The sequence below is a fragment of the Mus musculus genome, chromosome 11 (genome assembly GCF_000001635.26).
Source record: "Mus musculus strain C57BL/6J chromosome 11, GRCm38.p6 C57BL/6J".
Taxonomy (NCBI): Eukaryota; Metazoa; Chordata; class Mammalia; order Rodentia; family Muridae; genus Mus; species Mus musculus.
Window position 1 is genome coordinate 80,683,820 of NC_000077.6, and position 21,164 is coordinate 80,704,983.

The window sequence follows — 21,164 nt, forward strand, 5'->3', positions numbered from 1 at the left end:
TTGGCTACATAGGGGAAGGGAGGGAGAGGAAATATGACTGGTTTGGAGGTACAGGCTAGCCTTGGCTACATAGGGGAAGCGGGGAGGGAGAGAGAGGAGATTTGACTGGTTTAGAGGTACAGGCTAGCCTTGGCTATATAGGAGAAGGGAGGAAGGGAGAGAGAGGAGATTTGACTGGTTTGGAAGTATAGGTTAGCCTTGGCTACATAGGGGAAGGGAGGGAGGAAGAGAGAAGAGATTTGACTGGTTTGGATTAGATCTTACCCAAAAGTTGTCACACATTCTTCTGTCCCATGCACACCCCAAATCTGCCTGACAATGCCTGACTCGATGCACTAAGTGTTCATGTGAGGACACGGGAGGTGAGTACCTTACCACGGAAGGCAGACGTGGAGACAGGTAATAGGATTAAATAGTCCTTTAAAGCAATAAACGCAATTTCACAAATATTGTTTTTAGACACTGAGCTCTCACAAGCATCACCCTAGAAGTCTAGCACACATACCTTTTCCAGCAAGTAGTTATTAATATGTCCCCCAATGGGGTCTCCCTTGAAGTCAAAGTTGATATCCATGTATTTCCCAAACCTGCTGGAATTGTCATTACGATTGGTTTTGGCATTTCCAAAAGCTTCCAAAACGCAGTTTGACTTCAGCAACATATTCTTCACTCTTTAATGAAAATACATCAAAGTCATTATAAAAAATTCAGATAAGAAGACACTTAGAAAACTGGATGATCTTACTGTCATCCTAGCCCTTATGTCTGTGTTTCTAGTTCACTGACAAGATTCCTCTCACAGTCACACTGGGGGAAAGAACCTGGCCTCCGACACAACCTGATTAGTGGACCATCGTCCCCTAATCCTGCAACGGACCCTTCAAACTTCTGCACACAAATGACTGTGTGCTTTACAAAGGCATATGTGTAGGAACTGCTTGCTTACCAAGGTCCCCATGAGACGACAGAGCCCAACATGCTCAGGAATGACAGTAAATTTGCATAAGCCTTATCTGCTATGTAAAAATGAAAGTAATTTAGTTCTCAGCTAGCTACTCTCCTGAGATTCAAAAGAAATTACAAAAATTTGATCAAATGTTCAAAAACCAGAAGTGGGAATAGGCCACATTTTATATTTTATTTTAGGAGGCCTCTTTTGACTGGGTAATCCAGTTACGATGAAAATACAAAATCCACACAAGTATTATCAAATCTAAAGTCTTTTCCTTTACATCAGCCAGCAGCCTGGATTCTGTCTGTCGAGCTGCCTGTGACAGACTGGTGAGTTGCGACTCCTCAGTAAACTAATGTCCATCATCAGAGTTGAAGGAAAGTGCCTTCTCCCTCTCAGGCCCGGCTGCACTGGCTGCACCATAAGAAAGCCTATGCCGGTCATGCTGCTTCAGTAGAAACAAGCATCAGCACCAGCAGGTTACAGTTGTGACAATGATGGGGGCCATGGGTCTGTCTCCCAGAGCCCGTTCCTCTCAGAGTATAATTTTGAAAAAAAAAAAAAAAAAACACAGAGTTGCCGGGCGTGGTGGCGCATGCTTTTAATCCCAGCACTTGGTAGGCAGAGGCAGGCGGATTTCCTGAGTTCGAGGTTAGCCTGGTCTACAGAGTGAGTTCCAGGACAGCCGGGGCTACACAGAGAAACCCTGTCTGGAAAAAACAAAAAAGAAAAAACAAACAAACAAACAAACAAACACAGAGCAAAACCTGCAGAGGCTTGCACAATACAGCCAAGCTGTGCAAATTCTAAGAGCTCTGCTGAGGATGGAAACTAGCTAGAACCAGGACACCTTCAACTATTGCAAAGTGGTTTTAATTTAAAAAAAAAAACTTGATAAAAATGGAAATTAATAAAGTAATAGAAGTAAAAGCAGAGATATAATGTGCAATGTGAGAATCAAAGCAATTTACACATCAAAAAAAAAAAAAATGCTTGCTGCCGGCCAGCTGAAGCCTGGCCAGGTGTGCTTACTGGATGAGGCCATACCCAGCCAAGCCGTGCCCCTGAGGCGCCTTACCTTTCTATCTCTGCTCTCTGGCTGGGGTTGGTGATGGCGGCGATATACTGCATGATGTACTTACTGGCCTCTGTTTTACCAGCTCCACTTTCCCCTAGAGGGAAGAATGGGCAGGGGTAAGCTCACTGTCAACCAAGCAACTTAAACCCCTGATGTTTATTCATTTAAAACTCTGTGTTACTTTCTCTGCCACCCTCCTCCTCCCTCCCTCCCTCCTGTCCCCCTCCCCACTTTCTTATTAAGTTATTTTGTCCTGGGCTGCTTCTAATAGATAAAAACATGTCTTTAAAAATGACAGAAGCAAATTTATACATTTCAAATCAATATTTAGTTAAGTAAAAATATATCGGGGTGGGGTGAGGGGGGGCTGGAGAAGAGGGCACTGGATCCCATTACAGAGGGTTGTGAGACGCCATGTGGTTGATGGAAATTGAATGCAGGGCCTTTGGAAGAGCAGTCAGTGCTTTTAACCACTAAGGCATCTCTCCAGTCTAGGAAAGTTTTCTTAAAATTTATTGGTAATAAAGTAATTAGTTACAAAGATCAGAGTCGGGTGCTCGCAGGCCCAGCTACTCAGAAAGCTGAGAAAGAGATCATGCCTTCTGATACCAGTCAGATCCAGCCTCTTAGGAAAAAAAAGGAAAGAAAGAAAACCAAGAGTCTTAAACCAAATTACAGCAGTTTTAGTAAAGAAGGAAAACACCAAGCTTGAGACACAAGGCACCACAGGGAAGGATGTAACCGGTGCCCGTGGTGGGAGCGGAGGGATCAGTTAGAAGTTCCTTCTGTGAGCTTAAACACCAAAACTTCACTCGCTGAGCATTCATTCTCCCAAGGGAATATTCTTAAAAGTAGTTTAACCAAACAGTATAAATCTCCCAAGGCTTTAAAACTATTTTTTAATAAATTATGTTATGGCTAAAATTGGGCGAATAGATTAATAAAGAATTAGATAAAAACACTTACACAGTGGAATTGCTAAAGAGAATGGGCTAGTTTTATGGAAACCTTAATGAAAAATATGTCCACTATACATTGCTGAATGGAAAAACTAACTTTGTAATAGCAGATATATGCTTATAATTATGTATTTTTGTTTATTTATGCATGTGTGACTATGTACTTGGGCACACACTAACAATTTGCTGCTTCTGGAATGTTGGGGGACACGACTCACCCCCCCCATCAGAAGGGTCCCAGAGGATCCTCCCCTGCAAAAAAACCACAGCTCCTGCCACTACTCATGGTTGTTCACCATGACTTGACACTACGACACACGACTGAAGATGCTGTACACTTTGTACTAGACACGTAGAGATCAAGCTGGAACAGGCCTGCAAGCTTTCTTTCTGCTGGCTTTGCTCTCATTGTACCCTGAAGGTGCTATGTAGGCTGCTGATATTTAGTGTTCTTCAACATTTACTTAGCTATGAACTCTGTGAGCTACAATAATAGTATGAATGTTAGGGGGTGACCAATTACTATCTGATTGGATTTAAGGCCTTAATATCTCTTAATATCAATGGACTCAATTCCCCAATAAAAAGACATAGACTAACAGACTGGCTACACAAACAGGAACCAACATTTTGCTGCTTACAGGAAACCCATCTCAGGGAAAAAGACAGACACTACCACAGATTGAAATAATTTTATTAAATTATTAAAATAATTTTCCAAGAAAATGGTCTGAAGAAACAAGCTGAAGTAGCCATTCTAATATCAAATAAAATCGACTTACAACCCAAAGTCATCAAAAAAGACAAGCAGGGGCACTTCATATTCATCAAAGGTAAAATCTTCCAAGAGGAACTCTCAATTCTGAATATCTATGCTCCAAATGCAAGGGCAGCCACATTCATTAAAGAAACTTTAGTAAAGCACAAAGCACACATTGTATCTCACCCAATAATAGTGGGAGACTTCAACACACCACTTTCATCAATGGACAGATCTTGGAAACAGAAACTAAACAGGGACACAGTGAAACTAACAGAAGTTATGAAACAAATGGATTTAACAGATATCTACAGAACATTTTATCCTAAAACAAAAGGATATACCTTCTTCTCAGCACCTCATGATACCTTCTCCAAAACTGACCATATAATTGGTCACAAAACAGGCCTCAACAGATACAAAATTATTGAAATTGTCCCATGCATCCTAGCAGATCACCATGGACTAAGGCTGATCTTCAATAACAACATAAGTAATAGAAAGCCAACATTCACATGGAAACTGAACAACACTCTTCTCAATGATACCTTGGTCAAGGAAGGAATAAAGAAAGAAATTAAAGGCTTTTTAGAGTTTAATGAAAATGAAGCCACAACAAACCCACACTTATGGGACACAATGAAAGCATTTCTAAGAGGGAAACTCATAGCTCTGAGTGCCTCCAAAAAGAAACTAGAGAGAGCACACACTAGCAGCTTGCCAACACACCTAAAAGCTCTAGAACAAAAGGAAGCAAATTCACCCAAGAGGAGTAGATGGCAGGAAATAATCAAACTCAGGGGTGAAATCAACCAAGTGGAAACAAGAAGAACTATTCAAAGAATCAACCAAACGAGGAGCTGGTTCTTTGAGAAAAATCAAGAAGATAGATAAACCCTTAGCCAGACTCACTAGAGGGCACAGGGACAGCATCCTAATTTAAAAAATCAGCAATTAAAAGGGAGACATAACAACAGATCCTGAAGAAATCCAAAACACCATCAGATCCTTCTACAAAAGGCTATACTCAACAAAACTGGAAAACCTGGATGAAATGGACAAATTTCTAGACAGATACCAGGTACCAAAGTTAAATCAGGATCAGGTTAATGATCTAAACAGTCCTATATTCCCTAAAGAAATAGAAGCAGTCATTAGTAGTCTCCCAACCAAAACAAGCCCAGGACCAGATGGGTTTAGTGCAGAGTTCTATCAGACCTTCAAAGAAGATCTAATTCCAGTTCTGCACAAACTATTCCACAAAATAGAAGCAGAAGGTACTCTACCCAACTCATTCTATGAAGCCACAATTACTCTGATACCTAAACCACAGAAAGACCCAGCAAAGATAAAGGACTTCAGACCAATTTCCCTTATGAATATTGATGCAAAAATACTCAATAAAATCCTCGCTAACCAAATCCAAGAACACATCAAAACAATCATCCATCCAGACCAAGTAGGTTTCATTCCAGGGATGGTTTAATATACGGAAATTCATCAACGTAATCCACTATATACACAAACTCAAAGACAAAAACCACAAGATCATTTCCTTAGGTTCGGAGAAAGCATTTGACAAAATCCAACACCCATTCATGATAAAAGTCTTCGAAAGATCAGGAATTCGAGGCCCATACCTAAACATGATCAAAGCAATCTACAGCAAACCAGTAGCCAACATCAAAGTAAATGGTGAGAAGCTGGAAGCAATCCCACTAAAATCAGGGACTAGACAGGGCTGCCCACTTTCTCCCTACCTGTTCAACATAGTATTTGAAGTCCTAGCCAGAGCAATTCGACAACAAAAGGAGATCAAGGGGATACAAATTGGAAAGGAAGAAGTCAAAATATCACATTTTGCAGATGATATGATAGCATATATAAGTGACCCTAAAAATTCCACCAGAGAACTCCTAAACCTGATAAACAGCTTCGGTGAAGTAGCTGAATATAAAATTAACTCAAACAAGAAATGGCCTTTCTCTACACAAAGGATAAACAGGCTGAGAAAGAAATTAGGGAAACAACACCCTTCACAAGAGTCACAAAAAATATAAAATACCTTGGCATGACTCTAACCAAGGATGTGAAAGATCTGTATGATAAGAACTTCAAGTCTCTGAAGAAAGAAATTAAAGAAGATCTCAGAAGATGGAAAGATCTCCCATACTCATGGATTGGCAGGATCAATATAGTAAAAATGGCTATCTTGCCAAAAGCAATCTACAGATTCAATGCAATCCCCATCAAAATTCCAACTCAATTCTTCAACGACTTAGAAAGGGCAATCTGCAAATTCATCTGGAATAACAAAAAACCTAGGATAGCAAAAACTCTTCTCAAGGATAAAAGAACCTCTGGTGGAATCACCATGCCTGACCTAAAGCTGTACTACAGAGCAACTGTGATAAAAACGGCATGGTACTGGTATAGCGACAGACAAGTAGACCAATGGAATAGAATTGAAGACCCAGAAATGAACCCACACACCTATGGTCACTTGATCTTTGAGAAGGGAGCTAAAACCATTCAGTGGAAAAAAGACAGCATTTTTCAACAAATGATGTTGGCACAACTGGTGGTTATCATGTAGAAGAATGTGAATTGATCCATTCCTATCTCCTTGTACTAAGATCAAATCTAAGTAGATCAAGGAACTCCACATAAAACCAGAGACAGTGAAACTTATAGAGGAGAAAATGGGGAAAAGCCTAGAAGATATGGGCATAGGGGAAAAAAATCCTGAATAGAACAGCAATGGCTTGTGCTGTAAGATTGAGAATCGACAAATGGGACCTCATAAAATTGCAAATCTTCTGTAAGGCAAAAGATACCATCAATAAGACAAAAAGGCCACCAACAGATTGGGAAAGGATCTTTACCTATCCTAAATCAGGTAGGGGACTAATATCCAATATATATAAAGAACTCAAGAAAGTGGACTCCAGAAAATCAAATAACCCCATTAAAAATGGGCTCAGAGCTAAACAAAGAATTCTCACCTGAGGAATACCGAATGGCTGAGAAGCACCTGAAAAAATGTTCAGCATCCTTAATCATCAGGGAAATGCAAATCAAAACAACCTTGAGATTCCACCTCACACCAGTCAGAATGGCTAAGATCAGAAATTCAGGTGACAGCATATGCTGTCGAGGATGTGGAGAAAGAGGAACACTCCTCCATTGTTGGTGGGATTGCAAGCTTGTACAACCACTCTGGAAATCAGTCTGGCGGTTCCTCAGAAAATTGGACATAGTACTACCGGAGGATCCCGCAATACCTCTCCTGGGCATATATCCAGAAGATGTTCCAACTGGTAATAAGGACATATGCTCCACTATGTTCATAGCAGCCTTATTTATAATAGCCAGAAGCTGGAAAGAACCCAGATGCCCCTCAACAGAGGAATGGATACAGAAAATGTGGTACATATACACAATAGAGTACTACTTAGCTATTAAAAAGAATGAATTTATGAAATTCCTAGGCAAATGGATGGACCTGGAGGGCATCATCCTGAGTGAGGTAACCCAATCACAAAAGAACTCACATAATATATACTCATTGATAAGTGGATATTAGCCCAGAAACTTAGAATACCCAAGATTCAAGATACAATGTGAAAAACACAGGAAACTCAAGAAGAAGGAAGAGCAAAGTGTGGACACTCTGCCCCTTCTTAGAATTGGGATCAAAACACCTATGGAAGGAGTTACAGGGACATAGTTTGGATCTGAGACGAAAGGATAGACTATCTAGAGACTGCCATATCCGGGGATCCATCCAACAATCAGCCTTCAAACGCTGACACCATGCATACACTAGAAGATTTTGCTGAAAGGACCCTGATATAGCTGTCTCTTGTGAGGCTAAGCTGGGGCCTAGCAAACACAGAAGTGGATGCTCACAGTCAGCTATTAGATGGATCACAGGGCCCCCCAATGGAGGAGCTAGAGAAAGTACCCAAGGAGCTAAAGGGGTCTGCAACCCTCTAGGTGGAACAACAATATGAACTAACCAGTACCACCCCCCCACCCCCAGAGCCCGTGCCTCTAGCTGCATATGTATCAGAAGATGGCCTAGTCGGCCATCAGTGGAAAGAGAGGCCCATTGTTTGTGCAAACTTTATATGCCTCAGTACAGGGGAACGCCAGGGCCAAGAAGTGGGAGTGGGTGCGTTGGGGAGTTGGGGGGAGGGTATGGGGGACTTTTGGGTTAGCATTGGAAATGTAAACGAGGAAAATACCTAATAAAAAATTTTTAAAAAGTATACTGTCTACATAAAATTCTCAAAGAATAAAAATATATGAAAATAACAAGTAAAGAAGTTCTTTATTTTTGTTCATAAATTTGTTTAACTGGTCAACTTTTTAAATGTTTTCAACATTTAAAAAACAAAACAAAACAGCATATTCCTAGGCTATAATTCTCTAATTCCAACACTAAGCTATTTAATCTTTTGACCCTTAACTTTCTTATCTGTAAAGTAGAAAAATAACTATGCAACATACCACTTAAAGTTGTTTTGATAACCAAAATAAAATAATGATCATAAAAATATTTTGAAAAGCACAAAGCCACTAAAGTAAATGGGAGGTATTATTAGCATGGACAGAGATTCCCACAGTTTGAGAGGCCATCCTGGGCCCGGGAAAAAGTTACTTTCCTTGCCCTCATTTGTCTAGGCAAGATGCTGCAAAAGGCTCAGCACCTTGTGGGTGGCTAGGCTCCCATTCTGTGCATGTGAGATGCAGCTCCTCACCCTCTGCTCCCTGAGTGTCAGAGCTTAGGTCTGAAGCTCAGGAAGCCCATTTCTCCTCCCTGTGTCTGTCTGCAGCACAGCACCATCCCACAGAAACCTGTCCGACTCTGAGGCACAGGAGTGCACTATTTAGTTTGTTTCATTCTCTTAACATCTGAGCTACTCTGGTTATGTTTTATTTGACACTTTTTAGGTGCTTCAGATAGGAGGAATCATATTCTACAAGTAACAAAAGGCATGCAAGTATAATGTGGACTCTTTTTATCTGATGAGGCCTTATTATGCTGCTTGGGCTTGACTTGAACTCTTGAGAGTTCATGCAATCCTCCTGCCTCAGCCTTCAGAACAAAGACTAAAGGATGATCAAACATGGTAGAAATAATTTGGTATTTAGTGTTCATTACTTTTCTGGGCCCTATAAAATTTTTTAGGTTTCTAAGCTTAAAAAAAATATAATAAGGAACTCATCGATTGTGTGAATTCTTGAGTACAATTTTTTTTTTTTAAATACCTTGCAGCTTTGGAATCACAGCCCCCTCCATATACCTGATATCATAATACAGGTGTCTTTTGATCGCCTCTTCATGGCCTTGTAAGCAGCGTCAGCAATAGCAAAGAGATGAGGAGGTCTCTCATAAAGCTCACGACCTTTATACTGCTCGACAGTGTCCCTCCCATAGATGTTCAGCACCTTGTATGGATTCACAGAAACAACCACTTCTCCGATGAATGTGTAGATGCGTCCTTTCTCAAATCTGCACAGAAGCAAGAACAAAAGGTTGCTGTGGTTACACAGATGTGTGGATTATTTCCTCTTAGTTTATTACCAAATGTGCCCAAATGTCCTAGTAACTGTTTCTGAACTGACAATTTATCAGCCCTCAATTTACTTTTAAAGACCATGTTACAGTTTAGGATGGTGACTTGTATCTATAATCCCATCTCTCTCCCTCCTTCCCTCCCTCCCCCTCCCCTTTGGGTTTTCGAGACAGGGTTTCTCTGTGTAGCCCTGGCTGTCCTGGAACTCACTCTGTAGACCAGGCTGGCCTCGAACTCAGAAATCCACCTGCCTCTGCCTCCCAAGTGCTGGGATTAAAGGCATGCGCCACCACACCTGGCTATAATCCCATCCCTTAAGAGGATGAGACAGGAGGACTGCTTCGAGTCAAAGCCAATGAGTTCCAGGTCAGCTTGAACTACATACAGAGTGAGACTCTTAAACATAAACACAAACACAACACAAACAAAAACGCAGACTATGTTTGGGTCAGTCATAGTAGCTTATGTTTATATTCAACTCTTGTAAGGATGAGGCAGGAGGATTACTGTGAGTTGGAGGCCAGCCTGGGGTACATAATGCAGCTCATAAAAAACAACTAACAGCAGAGACCTTCTCCGATGCCCTTCAGATGCCACTAATGAAAAAGGTCCAGTAGGGCTGAAAAGCCAGGCAAAAGAAGGAACTTAACATTTTGAAGGCTGTGAGTTTTCCCTTCCCAAATACAGAAGGTGAATTAAGAGAGAAACACTCACAGTTCTAGGAGGAAAAGAAATGGAAGTTAAATCAGGTATTGAAATTTACTCTACTGGATTTTCAATTAAACAAGGCCTGTTCACATTTATTTCTTCTCCCTCTAGAAGCCTGACCAAATTGTCAGCAAGGAAATAGTCAGAGTACACTCCACAGCAGAGGACTACACAGGAGACACTTCTGGTATAAATCACACTGGTTTTTGTAGTGACTGCTTAGAATCCCATGGTGTAGATACAGCATGATTTTTTTCAGTGATCTTCCTTCCCTCCTTGGACTAGAGCAACACTGCAGAAAACACCCTGGACACGTAGCTTACAAACCAGCGGGAAGGACTCACAGGAATGGGACAACTGATTGAAAGTGTCTATATTTTTAAGGTATATAATATGATCCCATTTTTGTATGGGATCATATTTACATGTGTGTCTATATCTGTATACATTTGATAAGAGTAGGTGTACACATGGCAAGATACCATAGAAAACATGATGTATTTATCCTTCTATAATACAGTGGGGTAGTATGAATGGGGAATGAGGAGTCTGGTGAGAAGATGCCATAGGAACAAAGTAAAAACAGCACACAAACTATTTACACAGTAACCCACACCTATAAGCATGTACAAACCAGAGCTTAACTGTTTCTCTCAAGTGATTGTTACCAATGCCTGCCGAGAGGCACCGGCAAATACAGTCAGTTTTCAGCATCCATTGAAGCCTGGGTCTATAAGCCCTCACAAATAACAAAATCCTTGGATGTTTAAGTACCTTACATAAAATGTCCTAGATCTGAGAAACACTTTTGTACATACTTCTCCATATTTCATATAATCTGTAGGCTATAACAATTCTTCATGTAATTTATGTGCTATCTAAATAGCTGTTAGATTTTTAATCTGCAGTTGCATGGATGTGAGGATACAACATCTGTGGGAATGGAGGGAAGATTGCATCTCACTTCCAGGAGCTGAGTGAAGAGTGCTCACACAGGCAAAATGCTGGTCCTCGGGTAGTCTGTCTATTTATAACCAATGGGCAAGGAGAAATAATTAAGCATTTGGGACTGATAGGCAAAAATTTTAAACTTCTCTTAAGATGGAAAGTTGTCAGCTATAATTAAGACAGGAAACAAACAAATATAGTCATTGTGAACAATAAATTAGAACAAAGATTTTTATCAAGAAGTTAGCATGTATTTAAATAAGAGTTATCAACCAGTGAGGTTTCCTGTCTGCTTTTTTTATTGTGGTTTTCCCACTGACAGTCAAAACACTTGCTTTGGGGTCCTTCTCTGGGCCTGAGTGCTCACATTACTAACAGCAGCGAGACCTTGTAAAAGTGACTTGACCTCCTTGTGTTTCAGCCTCTCCAGCTGTACAATGGTAATAATTATATCCCTCGGTTCCTCTGGCACTGAATAAATGGTTTTCCCCCTTTTCAAAAATGGCAATTAATTTTATTGCTCTATTATGTTATCCATGAAAGCGATGGTTATTTGCTTGTTTTGAGACAGGGTTTCTGGCAGCCCAGGTTGGCCTTGAAGTATGAAGCCAAGGTTGGTCTTCAATCTGTGATATTCCTGCCTCTATCTGAAGAGTTCTGGGATTGCAGGAAGATGTTGATTCTTTACCAAATGTTTTTATTTTTTATTAACACTACCCCTCCCCAATAGCCCCGATAGCCACAAGAATGGACTAAACGTCAATATGTCATTCGTTGTCACAGCTATCAATCAACTGCAAGTTACCAACAAGATCTCTATCTATACAGCTTACATTTAGGGACCCATAACTGTGAAGCTGGAGAGATGGCTCAGTGGTTAGGATTGTGTACAGCTCCTACAAAGGACCAGAGTTCAGTTTTCAGCACCCATGCCACGTGACTCACAAGTGACTATAATTCTCAGTTCATGGGCTCCAATACCCTCCTTTAGCTCCCCAGCTGCGCAAACTCTCCCCTCAAGAACATACATATTTTTTAAAATCCACAAAGAAATAAGAAGTAAGATTGACTACTCCAGTCTCTCTGATTGGATCTGCAAACACAGGCTCAGCAGCTATCATCAACGGACCAAGCAAGGGCAGGGGTTGTCAAAACACCCCAAGTAGGAAAAAGGAAAAAGAAAAACAAGCACCAGGGTCTTAGTGGGAAAGTCATCTCATGAGCTCCTTACTCTGACGTAGAAGCATCATAAGGCACTCTCTTGCTGGATAGTTCTTACAGCCACGAATGGGATCATTTCTGAAATTCTGGTATTAGTTCAAGTAAATATTTTGTTTAACTACATTCCTAAGCATCATTTTTTTTCAAAATATAATCAAAACACACGCACAATAGCAGGGTGATCACGGTGTGGTAGCTTATGTCAACAATCTTTGCTCTTGGGAGGCAGAGGCAGGAGATCAAGAGCAGCCTAGACTACATGGTGAGACCTTGTTTCAAGAAGGTATACAATGTATAAGCCATTTGTTTAGAAACCACGTTATTTATGAATCATAATAGCGGTGTTATCTGTTGACTTGAAGGCATTTCAGGGCTCAACAAGATATGACATTAAATAAATGCTTCAGCAATTTGCAAAACGGATAGAAAGTTATGTTTGAAATTCTAAACTGGTTATCAAATGACTTTGAACTTGGTTAGGTCTCAAAACTACCACTAGATGGTGCCACTATCCACTGTAATATCATGTGCAATTTCAGAGGTACAGGGGAACAGAAAAGTAATGCAGTCGGTCCTTTCAGGGCTTCCTTTGGGGAGGATCTGCAGTAATTACACGAGAAAGTGAATAAGAGACACCCTGTTCCAAAGGAACAATGAAAGCATTTTCTATGATCTATGTGTGCAAACCTGTTATAATAAACTGTCTATGTGTACTAGAAAGGGTGTAACCCTAGATATCAAAATGGGAAAAGAATAAGATAATACTGAAGATAAATTGTTAACAACAGAGAATAAGGGGAAAGGCCATAAAACCATGTGTTACAGTAGCAAATATTGCTGCAAAAACTCCTTCAAGTGAGGAATCCTAAAATCATGGACAAACTGTTTCAGCCACACAAGGTCCTGCCCCTTTACTTGACTCCTAACAAGCAATGCCACCTCCGGGCATGAGCACCTCTCTGTCCCCTCACCTCTCTCGGCCTTTGTCTCCATGGTCTTGTCACTGTTTCCCTTCACTCTGGTTGCCTTCTCACCCTACACTGGGGAGATTCCCCCTTGTTCTTCCAAAGTCTAAGAACCAGTTTTTCAAATACATATTTATATATGTGTGTACCTTTAAATTAAATTAAAATTAGCTAGACATGGCACCCTCTTGCAATCCTAGGTCTTGGGAATTGGAGACAGGAGGATCAGGAGTTCCGGGTCATAGTGAGTTTGAGGACAGCCTGGGTTACATGAAACTGTAACTCAAAAGCCAAAAGCAATCAACCAAAGATAGCTTAACTGTCATAGTCTCTAGAACTTCAGAAAATATTTATTGAAATAACTAGATATTTTCATTGGCTTCTAAATGAAACAAAAGTTCTAAAACATTTTAAATTAACATGTAGCAATGGAGAAGATATTAAAGACAATGCTGTTGGAAGACAAATGTACAATACCCATGGGCTCTGAGACACGTGGTTAAAAGTATTCTAGTCCAACTCATCACATCACTTGTATCTAGGACCATCGGTAGCAGTCAGTCAAGATGCAACAGCTCCTTCAGACCAGTCTCAGCAGACCACGTACACAGCCTACAGACAAGGCGTGTGCACAGGAGTGTGAGTGTGTGCAGAGGAGGAAGGTGGCTGAGCTGAGCAGAGCAGGAAGCCATGCCCTGTGTTCACGGAGTAGACGCGGCTGCATGATAGTCTCTGCAAGCCTGGTGGAGTAAGCGTAAACTGGATGTGTCTGGACACACAGTAGGTTGTAGTTAAAGAGAGCAATAAGATCCTAATGAAGGGTGGGCAATAGAAATTAAGGATGGAAACATCTTAAATACTTTAAGGGGAAACAGAATAGAATATGAAAACTTACCAAATATTAGAGATGAAATTTTATTTAATTTTAAGTTGAGTATAAGACAAAACTGGAGTTATTTCTGATCAGATCCTCCCTGACTCCCTTGCTGCTTTCTTGACTTTTCACAGACTTACTCTACAGCCCAAGCCAGCCTAGAACGCACTCGTAACCCAGGAAGGCTCAATCTTCTGCCATAGTTTCCTGAGGGCTGGCTTTACAAACGGAGCCACCACAACTGGCTTTGGATTGTATTTCACAGGTACTCCTGTGGCTTCTAAGTCAGATTCACTCACTAACAATTCACCGGTGAATCATCTATAATCTTGGAATCATCTATAATCAGAAGGAAAATTCTCTGTGTGTATTTAATAAAAATCTTTATTCATGGGCACTTTTCATTTGTTTTATGAGGAATAAAGGCATTCTGGAATAATGGTGCCTAATCATAACTGACTTGGCCTGTCTTCTTCCCTTTCCAATGCAAATGTTCTCAGGGGAGTGCCCCATCTATCTATGACCAGGCATGCCTCTTTTCTTCATCCCTGTCCCCTCTGCCAGCTCCAGTCTGGGTCCACTCTGGGACATCGGTGCACGTCCAACTTCCTGCAGTGATTCCTCATGAACTCAACTTACTGTTAGGGCTCTGACATCACAGTTTCTCTCTCGGCAGCATTTGCCACGGTGTCCTACTACTGCCTTAACACTATCTTTTCTTGGCTTCTGTGAGCTCACATTTGCTGGGGTTTCTTCCTATTTTTCTGGTTTTCTTTTTCAGTTTCCTTTGCTGCCTTTTCTTTTTCTATTTATCTCGAGACATTCAAGTTCTCTGGGTTTGAGTTTAGGACCAACCTCAAACACCAACCAAGGAACGCCTATCTAAGGATGACAATAGAAGAATACCTTGGCTCTCTGAAATCATCAATAAGAACAGACAAAACCACAAGAGAAAGTATTATCAACCATGAAATAAAGCCATGACTCTGAGCCACTGCATAGAAAGGCTGTGGGTGCCAGAAATGGTGACATAGCCCTGTAATTCTAGAACTGGGGGGGGAGGGGGGGGTGGCGAGGCAGGATGATTGCCAGTCTTATCTATATAATGAGTTTCAGACCAGCCAGGGGTAGATAGACTGTGTTCCCTTCTTTAAAAAAAAAAAAAAAGGAAAAAAAGAAAAAGGAAAAAAGAAAATCGAATGTTCTGAGAACAGACCTAGCCTAAGAGGATGCTGATAGAGACTGGTGCCTTCCCCTGCTGTCTCAGCCCTGGGAGAACGTGCTCCAAAAGTAGGCAATAGTTCCTAAACAGCTAAACAAAACAATCTCTTACTAAGAATGGCAGGGTCACAGTATGCAGGTGGCTTCAGAACAAAATTAGTCCCATTAATTAATTACATACTTCTAAAAGGAGGAAATAAATGAGTATAAGAATAAAAATGTTTTTATTTGAATGGTATAAGCAAAGGAGAATAAAATGGGCAAAAATTTTGTACAGATATTTTTCTATAGAAATAAAGTAGATATGTAGCTTTTTTAAAGACAAAAGGAATGAGAACAGGTAATGGGAGATGAAATGGCTGGAATTCATTATATACATATATGAAATTACCAAATCAAGGAAAACGTCTTTATAAAAATAAATAAAAGGGAGAATGAATACCAGGCAAATAGACAAGGATAGGGGGGAAAATGTTTTAGATAGAGTGAGATGGAAAAAGATAGAATTAAAGTATGATAAAGAAAACTCAGAACTGGAATAAGAACTGCCAATCGATCACTTGTTGGTGCCCCAGACAGCTTAACCACCTGGTAATGGTAATGCTTGAAAACAATGAATACGCAACAGCAACAAAAATCAGTAACTGCAGACGCTGGTGTCTACTGCACACAAAATGCATGAATTATGAACTCTAGTAACAAGGGACCCTTCCAGTGACCACATCTCCCACCAGAATGCCTCTGGCTGGCTCTGACTCTGGTGACTGCTCAATGACCAGAACCTTGGTTAAGCTGGCTAAGTATGATTGTGGTGTGACCTGTTAGCCTCTGTCCGTCTCCGGGCATCTGCTACAGAGCTGACACTCACTCGCTGTCTTTCCCCCACCAGGATGTGGATGCAGTGGCTCAAGACCCTCCTACCCACTGTCTGTGAGTGAATTCCCGCCTCTGGACATTGGTGGCATCACTTAGAGCTGGACCGTTTAGTTATTAGATTCATTTTCTGTGAGTTCTCTCCCGCATTTTCATATGTGAACAATAAACTGTGCATTTGAAAATGGAAAAAAAAAAGGGCAATACCTGGTAGAAAAATAGATAGCAGCTTGGGAAAACCAAAAAGCACAAGGCATCAGTGTGGGGAATTGAACTGCTTGAACTGTGTTCCCCAAACAGCATAGTAGGAAGTCCTAACCTTCTTGTGATGCAGCCTTATTGGGAAACAGGGCTTCTGCAGATGTAATCAAGATGAGCTCATTAGGATGCACTCTAACACAAAACCTTAAAGAAGGGGAAATGTCACATGTGGACACATACAGCCATGTGAGGCAGCACAGGTCAAGGAAACGAATTCCATCTACCCCCTCAAGAAGCTAGACGAGCCCCTAAGAGGCTGCTATGTTAGAGAGAGCTTGGTTCTGCTCAAACCTTGATTTTTTGAACTTCTTGTCTTGGGACCGTGAACAATAAAATCCATAGCAACCCGAGAATTACGGTTTTATCAAAATGAATTCCATGAAGATGTATCTTTAAGCTTTCTTAGAAAAAATTCAATCATGTCAGTAAGATATACTTCTCCTATCATCAAGTGACTTGGCAGCAAATGGTGTTACAAGACCTTGAAGTCCTGGGCGTGGCCGATCCCTCCCACAGGCACGCTTGTGACTACTCTCACTCCTCATCTACTCTCCACATTCCACCAAGCGTGACCTGAAAATATACAGTGGCTACAAGTGTCTAGTCTTCAATCATTTCAGTGAGAAGCCACACCCACTGAGTGTGACAGATGGAGGCATGAGTGATGCAGACTAACAAAGGGGAACTGCACCATCTGAAATGCAGATCTTTCAGTACACCTGCAAGTGTTACCAGGACCTGTGACTAGGTCAATAAGAAACTACAACCCAATCCAGGCTGGGTGATCAATAGCCCAGACCCTTTAGAAATGTAAGTAAAGGCCACTCCTCCAGATAAAGGACCAAGACTCACTGACATGCTTGCCGAGAGCAGAGGAAATACAGACGGGTAGTAGAAGAAAGAAGTTATAATGCCAGCTTATGATCATGTGATCAGTAACAGTATAATAGTCATGAATGTTTTTGTCCTATTAACAATATTCTTGTTCATACACTAAATAGAAATGTGCAGTCTTTTTCTTTTTATCACTGTAAATAGAAGGTTTTTATGTAACACTGATTGAGATCATATTAGAGGTTATGTATTGGTAAACCTATATCATGATATTTATGTTAAGGGACATTAAAGGATTAAACATTCCTAAAAGGACTTTTCTGCCAAAGATCTTAGAAGCCCAGAAGAATGCAGTTTAAGCTCTGGCCAGAGCAAGGACTGGGTGTTATACTTGCTGGGTTTGATTTTGCTTTGGTGTGACTGTTTATTGCTATGGCCGTGTCTTTTCTCTTTTGGAATAAAAATCTCTACTTGGTGCCACAATACTTGAATGAATATTTATATGAGCTTACCACTAAGAGACTTGTGACTTTTATGGAAACTCCCAGGAATCTACAAGGGTGAGCCTAGCTAAGACTGTTAGCATTCGAGGACAGATTCAAAGCCTAAACTGGTCATCTTCTGTAATCAGGCAAGACTTCCAGTGGAGGGACTGGGACACCAACTCAGCCACAAAACCTTTAATCTACAATTTGTCCTGCCTTCAAGATGTGCTGAGGTCAAGGTAGTGAAGACATTGTGGGTGTGGCTACCAATGACGGGTCCAGCTTGAGACACATACCACAAGAGGTAGTTCACCCTTGACACTGCCTGGAGGGCCAGAACCCAGAGGCTGGATAGCTCAGAGACCTAGAATAAGAAATGATTTCTAAAGGTATTCTGTTAAACTCAGAGATTGGTGCCTAGCTCAGTTGTCACCAGAGGCTTCACCTAGCAACTGATAGAAACAGATGCAGAAACTCATAGCCAAACAGGAAGTGGAGCTCGGGGAATCCTGCAAAAGAGGGGAGGAAGGACTGTAGGAGCCAGAGGGTTAAGAACACTACAAGAAAACCCACAGAATCAAACAACCTGGGCTCACAGGTACTCACAGAGGTGGAACTAACAACCAGGGAGCCTGTATAGGACTGACCTAGGCCCTCTGCCTACACATTACAGTTTTGTAGTTTGGTCATCTTGTGGCACTCCTAACAGTGGGAGCAGGGGCTGTCTCTTATTCTTTTACCTACTTTAGGGACCCTTTCCTCCCACTGGTTTGCCTTGTCCAGTCTCAGTGTGAGGGGAGGTGCTTGGTTTTACTGCAACTTGATATGTCACACTGGTTTATATCCATGGGAGACCTGCCCCTTTCTGAAGAGAAATGGAGGAGTAGATGGGGGCGGGTGCAGGAGAAGAGGAGGGAGGGGAAACTGGAATCAGGATGTAGGAAGAAAAAGGGGGGGATTGAGAGACTTGTAGCTTTTAAAGAACTTGGATTTTTAAAGATTTGGGGAATTTTAAAAGTAGATTTTATTTGGATTATGAAATAAACATGAGACACAGAGAAAAAACAAGCAGGTTAGAACTGAAATTGGAGGAACTATGTACTGTGGAGGGGAGAGGAAGAAAACAGTATCATGTGCACTTCCTAACAGTCCATCGGGATACCAAGAAGGAATAATACCCAGATGTAGGCATGCGAATACTATTCTTACCTAATAGGCTGCAAGGCCCCATGAAAATGAGCTGAAGTCTTCGTAGACTAAAAGAACCACAGAATCCAGAGCATCTTGTAGAGCCACGGGTAGGGAAGTGCACAAAGAATGACAGTTTTACTGGCCCCTGCCTGGGACCACCTGAGAAACTGCCATGACAAGAAATGATGCCCATGACAGAGTTTAATTCACTGAACACAGTAAACACCTGACCGACAACTAAAGACATGAACAAGGCAGGAGATGCGACTCCTTACAGGACAATGTCAAAGCATACATGTAGAGGGTACAATGTTAGATCAGTGGATGCTGAAACCAGCAGTTACAGTATGACAAAGGACAGGGTACTTACAGAGCCTCAGAGTAACTCCCTTCAGATTAATTCTTAATTACAAAGGGAAAGATGAAAACTCAATAGCAGAGGAAGTTTATAAACACTTAAGACAAGTTATTAAAAATTAGAATCACCAATACTAGAAAAAATGGTATGTGATTGTGATGGTTAATTCCATTATCAACTTGGACTGGGCCACAGGGTACCCGAAGGTTTAGCTAAAATGGCATCTTGGGTGTGTGTGTATGGGCATTTCCAGATGAAGCTAGCCTTCTAATCATCAGTGGCTGATTTAAAGCACTTTCCTTCCCCAGCCTGTTGAAGATCTGAAGAGAATAAGACACTACTCAAAACAACATAAAACCATTTTTTCCCTCTTGCCTCTGAGCTGGGACACCAGATTTCTGCCTTTGGGTTTAGACTGGACGTGATACCATCAGCTCTCTTGGTTCTCAGGCCTTCAGTCTCAGGCTGAAAACTGTGTTCCTATCTTTCCTAGGTCTCCTGTCTGCTAGCTGCAGACCACAGACTTCCCAGCCTCTGTAATGCACAAATGGATACCTTCCAGTAAATCTCTCTCAGTCTCAGTTTCTCTCACATATACCTTTCACATCTGATTGGTTCTCTCTCACCAGAGAACCTAAGTTAATTCATACTTGGGAAACAAGAACAGTTCTGAAAGAAGTTTTTAAAATGTGAGAGTTTTCTGAGCTGCTGTGAAGTTTCTACAACAGGTCCTCTAATCTGATTGAAGGCTCTGCTACAGATGGTAAAGACAGAGTTCACAGACTGGCGACAAGATGCGCACAGCAAGGCCATGGCACACTCTTTGTCAGCCGTTTATAAGAAGCAGCAGCTGGGCGTGTATGGGTATGTGCATGTGCATGGCACTCCTGAACAGTTTTAGAAATCCAGAAAATGTGCCACACGTTGCTGGGCAAGGCAGTGAGAGAGTGAGCGAGCTCAGAGATCCCAGCTGGGCTGAAGGGCTGTGCACCTGGCCTAAGGAGACTCCTGAGCAGTCCCCAAGGCCGAGGACTCAGAGGCGAGCAGGGCTCCCTGCTCACATACAGGGAAGAAGGCACAGCAGTGGGCGCAGCAGCCCCTCAACCTGAACCTCATCCAGAGCGATGAAGGCTGACACTAGAGGTTTACAAAAACTAACTGCAGAGGGCCTGCTTGAGAAACCCACAGGGCTGGATGGCATTCTGGAGAATGGAGCCTTAAGGGAGCGTGAGAAGTCAATGCAGGACACACCTCCAGTTTGAATCAGAGTACGGGGAAATTGCTGTTAGGACATTACTGGAATGACGGATAAAATATGAACATCAGCTAAGAGTTAGACACTGACTTGTGACAAATCATTTTCCTGATTTCCATCACTGCACCGTGGTGAAGAGAACATTCTTGTTTTTAGGAAACACGCCTCGATCATAATCTCTCCAATATGCTCTTCAATAATAAAAAATAATAATTATATGCATACATAAAAATATAAAAAGAGAAGCTTAGACACTGAGGAAAATACAAAATCAAACTGGTGAGGGATTAAAGGTATTTGTTTTTTATACTATACTTTCCATAAATCTGAAATTAAAGGATGAGAATTACAAATCTAAATTCTAAGCCTCTTTGTTTTGCAAATTGAAATATCTATAGTTGTGACACGGTGATATAAACTAGTCAAAGACTGAAATGATAGAAAAGATAGACAGGGGAAAGTATTTCTCTCGCACATTCCTACAGCTTTCCTTGTTAGAGGTAACCGGTGCTGCAGCACTCCTGTGAGCTTCTCTGCAATCGTTTATGCACACACAACTTTATGGGGGGTCTTAAAGCATTATCAGTTTGTGTGTGAGTGTGTGATGTGTGTGGGTGAACGCATGCCACAGCAGCA

The 21,164-nt window shown here is 41.4% G+C and overlaps 1 protein-coding gene across 4 annotated transcripts in view; it reads right to left on the reverse strand.

Moving 5' to 3' along the window:
* Positions 1–21,164, reverse strand: part of Myo1d (myosin ID) — a 297,930-nt gene that overhangs the window by 201,694 nt on the left and 75,072 nt on the right. For all 4 annotated transcript variants that reach the window (XR_003949464.1, NM_177390.3, XM_006533585.1 and 1 more), the window contains exons 2-4: positions 9,062–9,270; positions 2,031–2,124; positions 506–671 (exon numbers count right to left, since the gene is read on the reverse strand). Coding sequence is in view for 3 of the 4 variants with exons in the window: in NM_177390.3 (NP_796364.2) it covers positions 506–671; positions 2,031–2,124; positions 9,062–9,270 (469 nt within the window). In the remaining variant the exon portion in view is untranslated. The remainder of the gene's footprint in view (positions 1–505; positions 672–2,030; positions 2,125–9,061; positions 9,271–21,164) is intronic.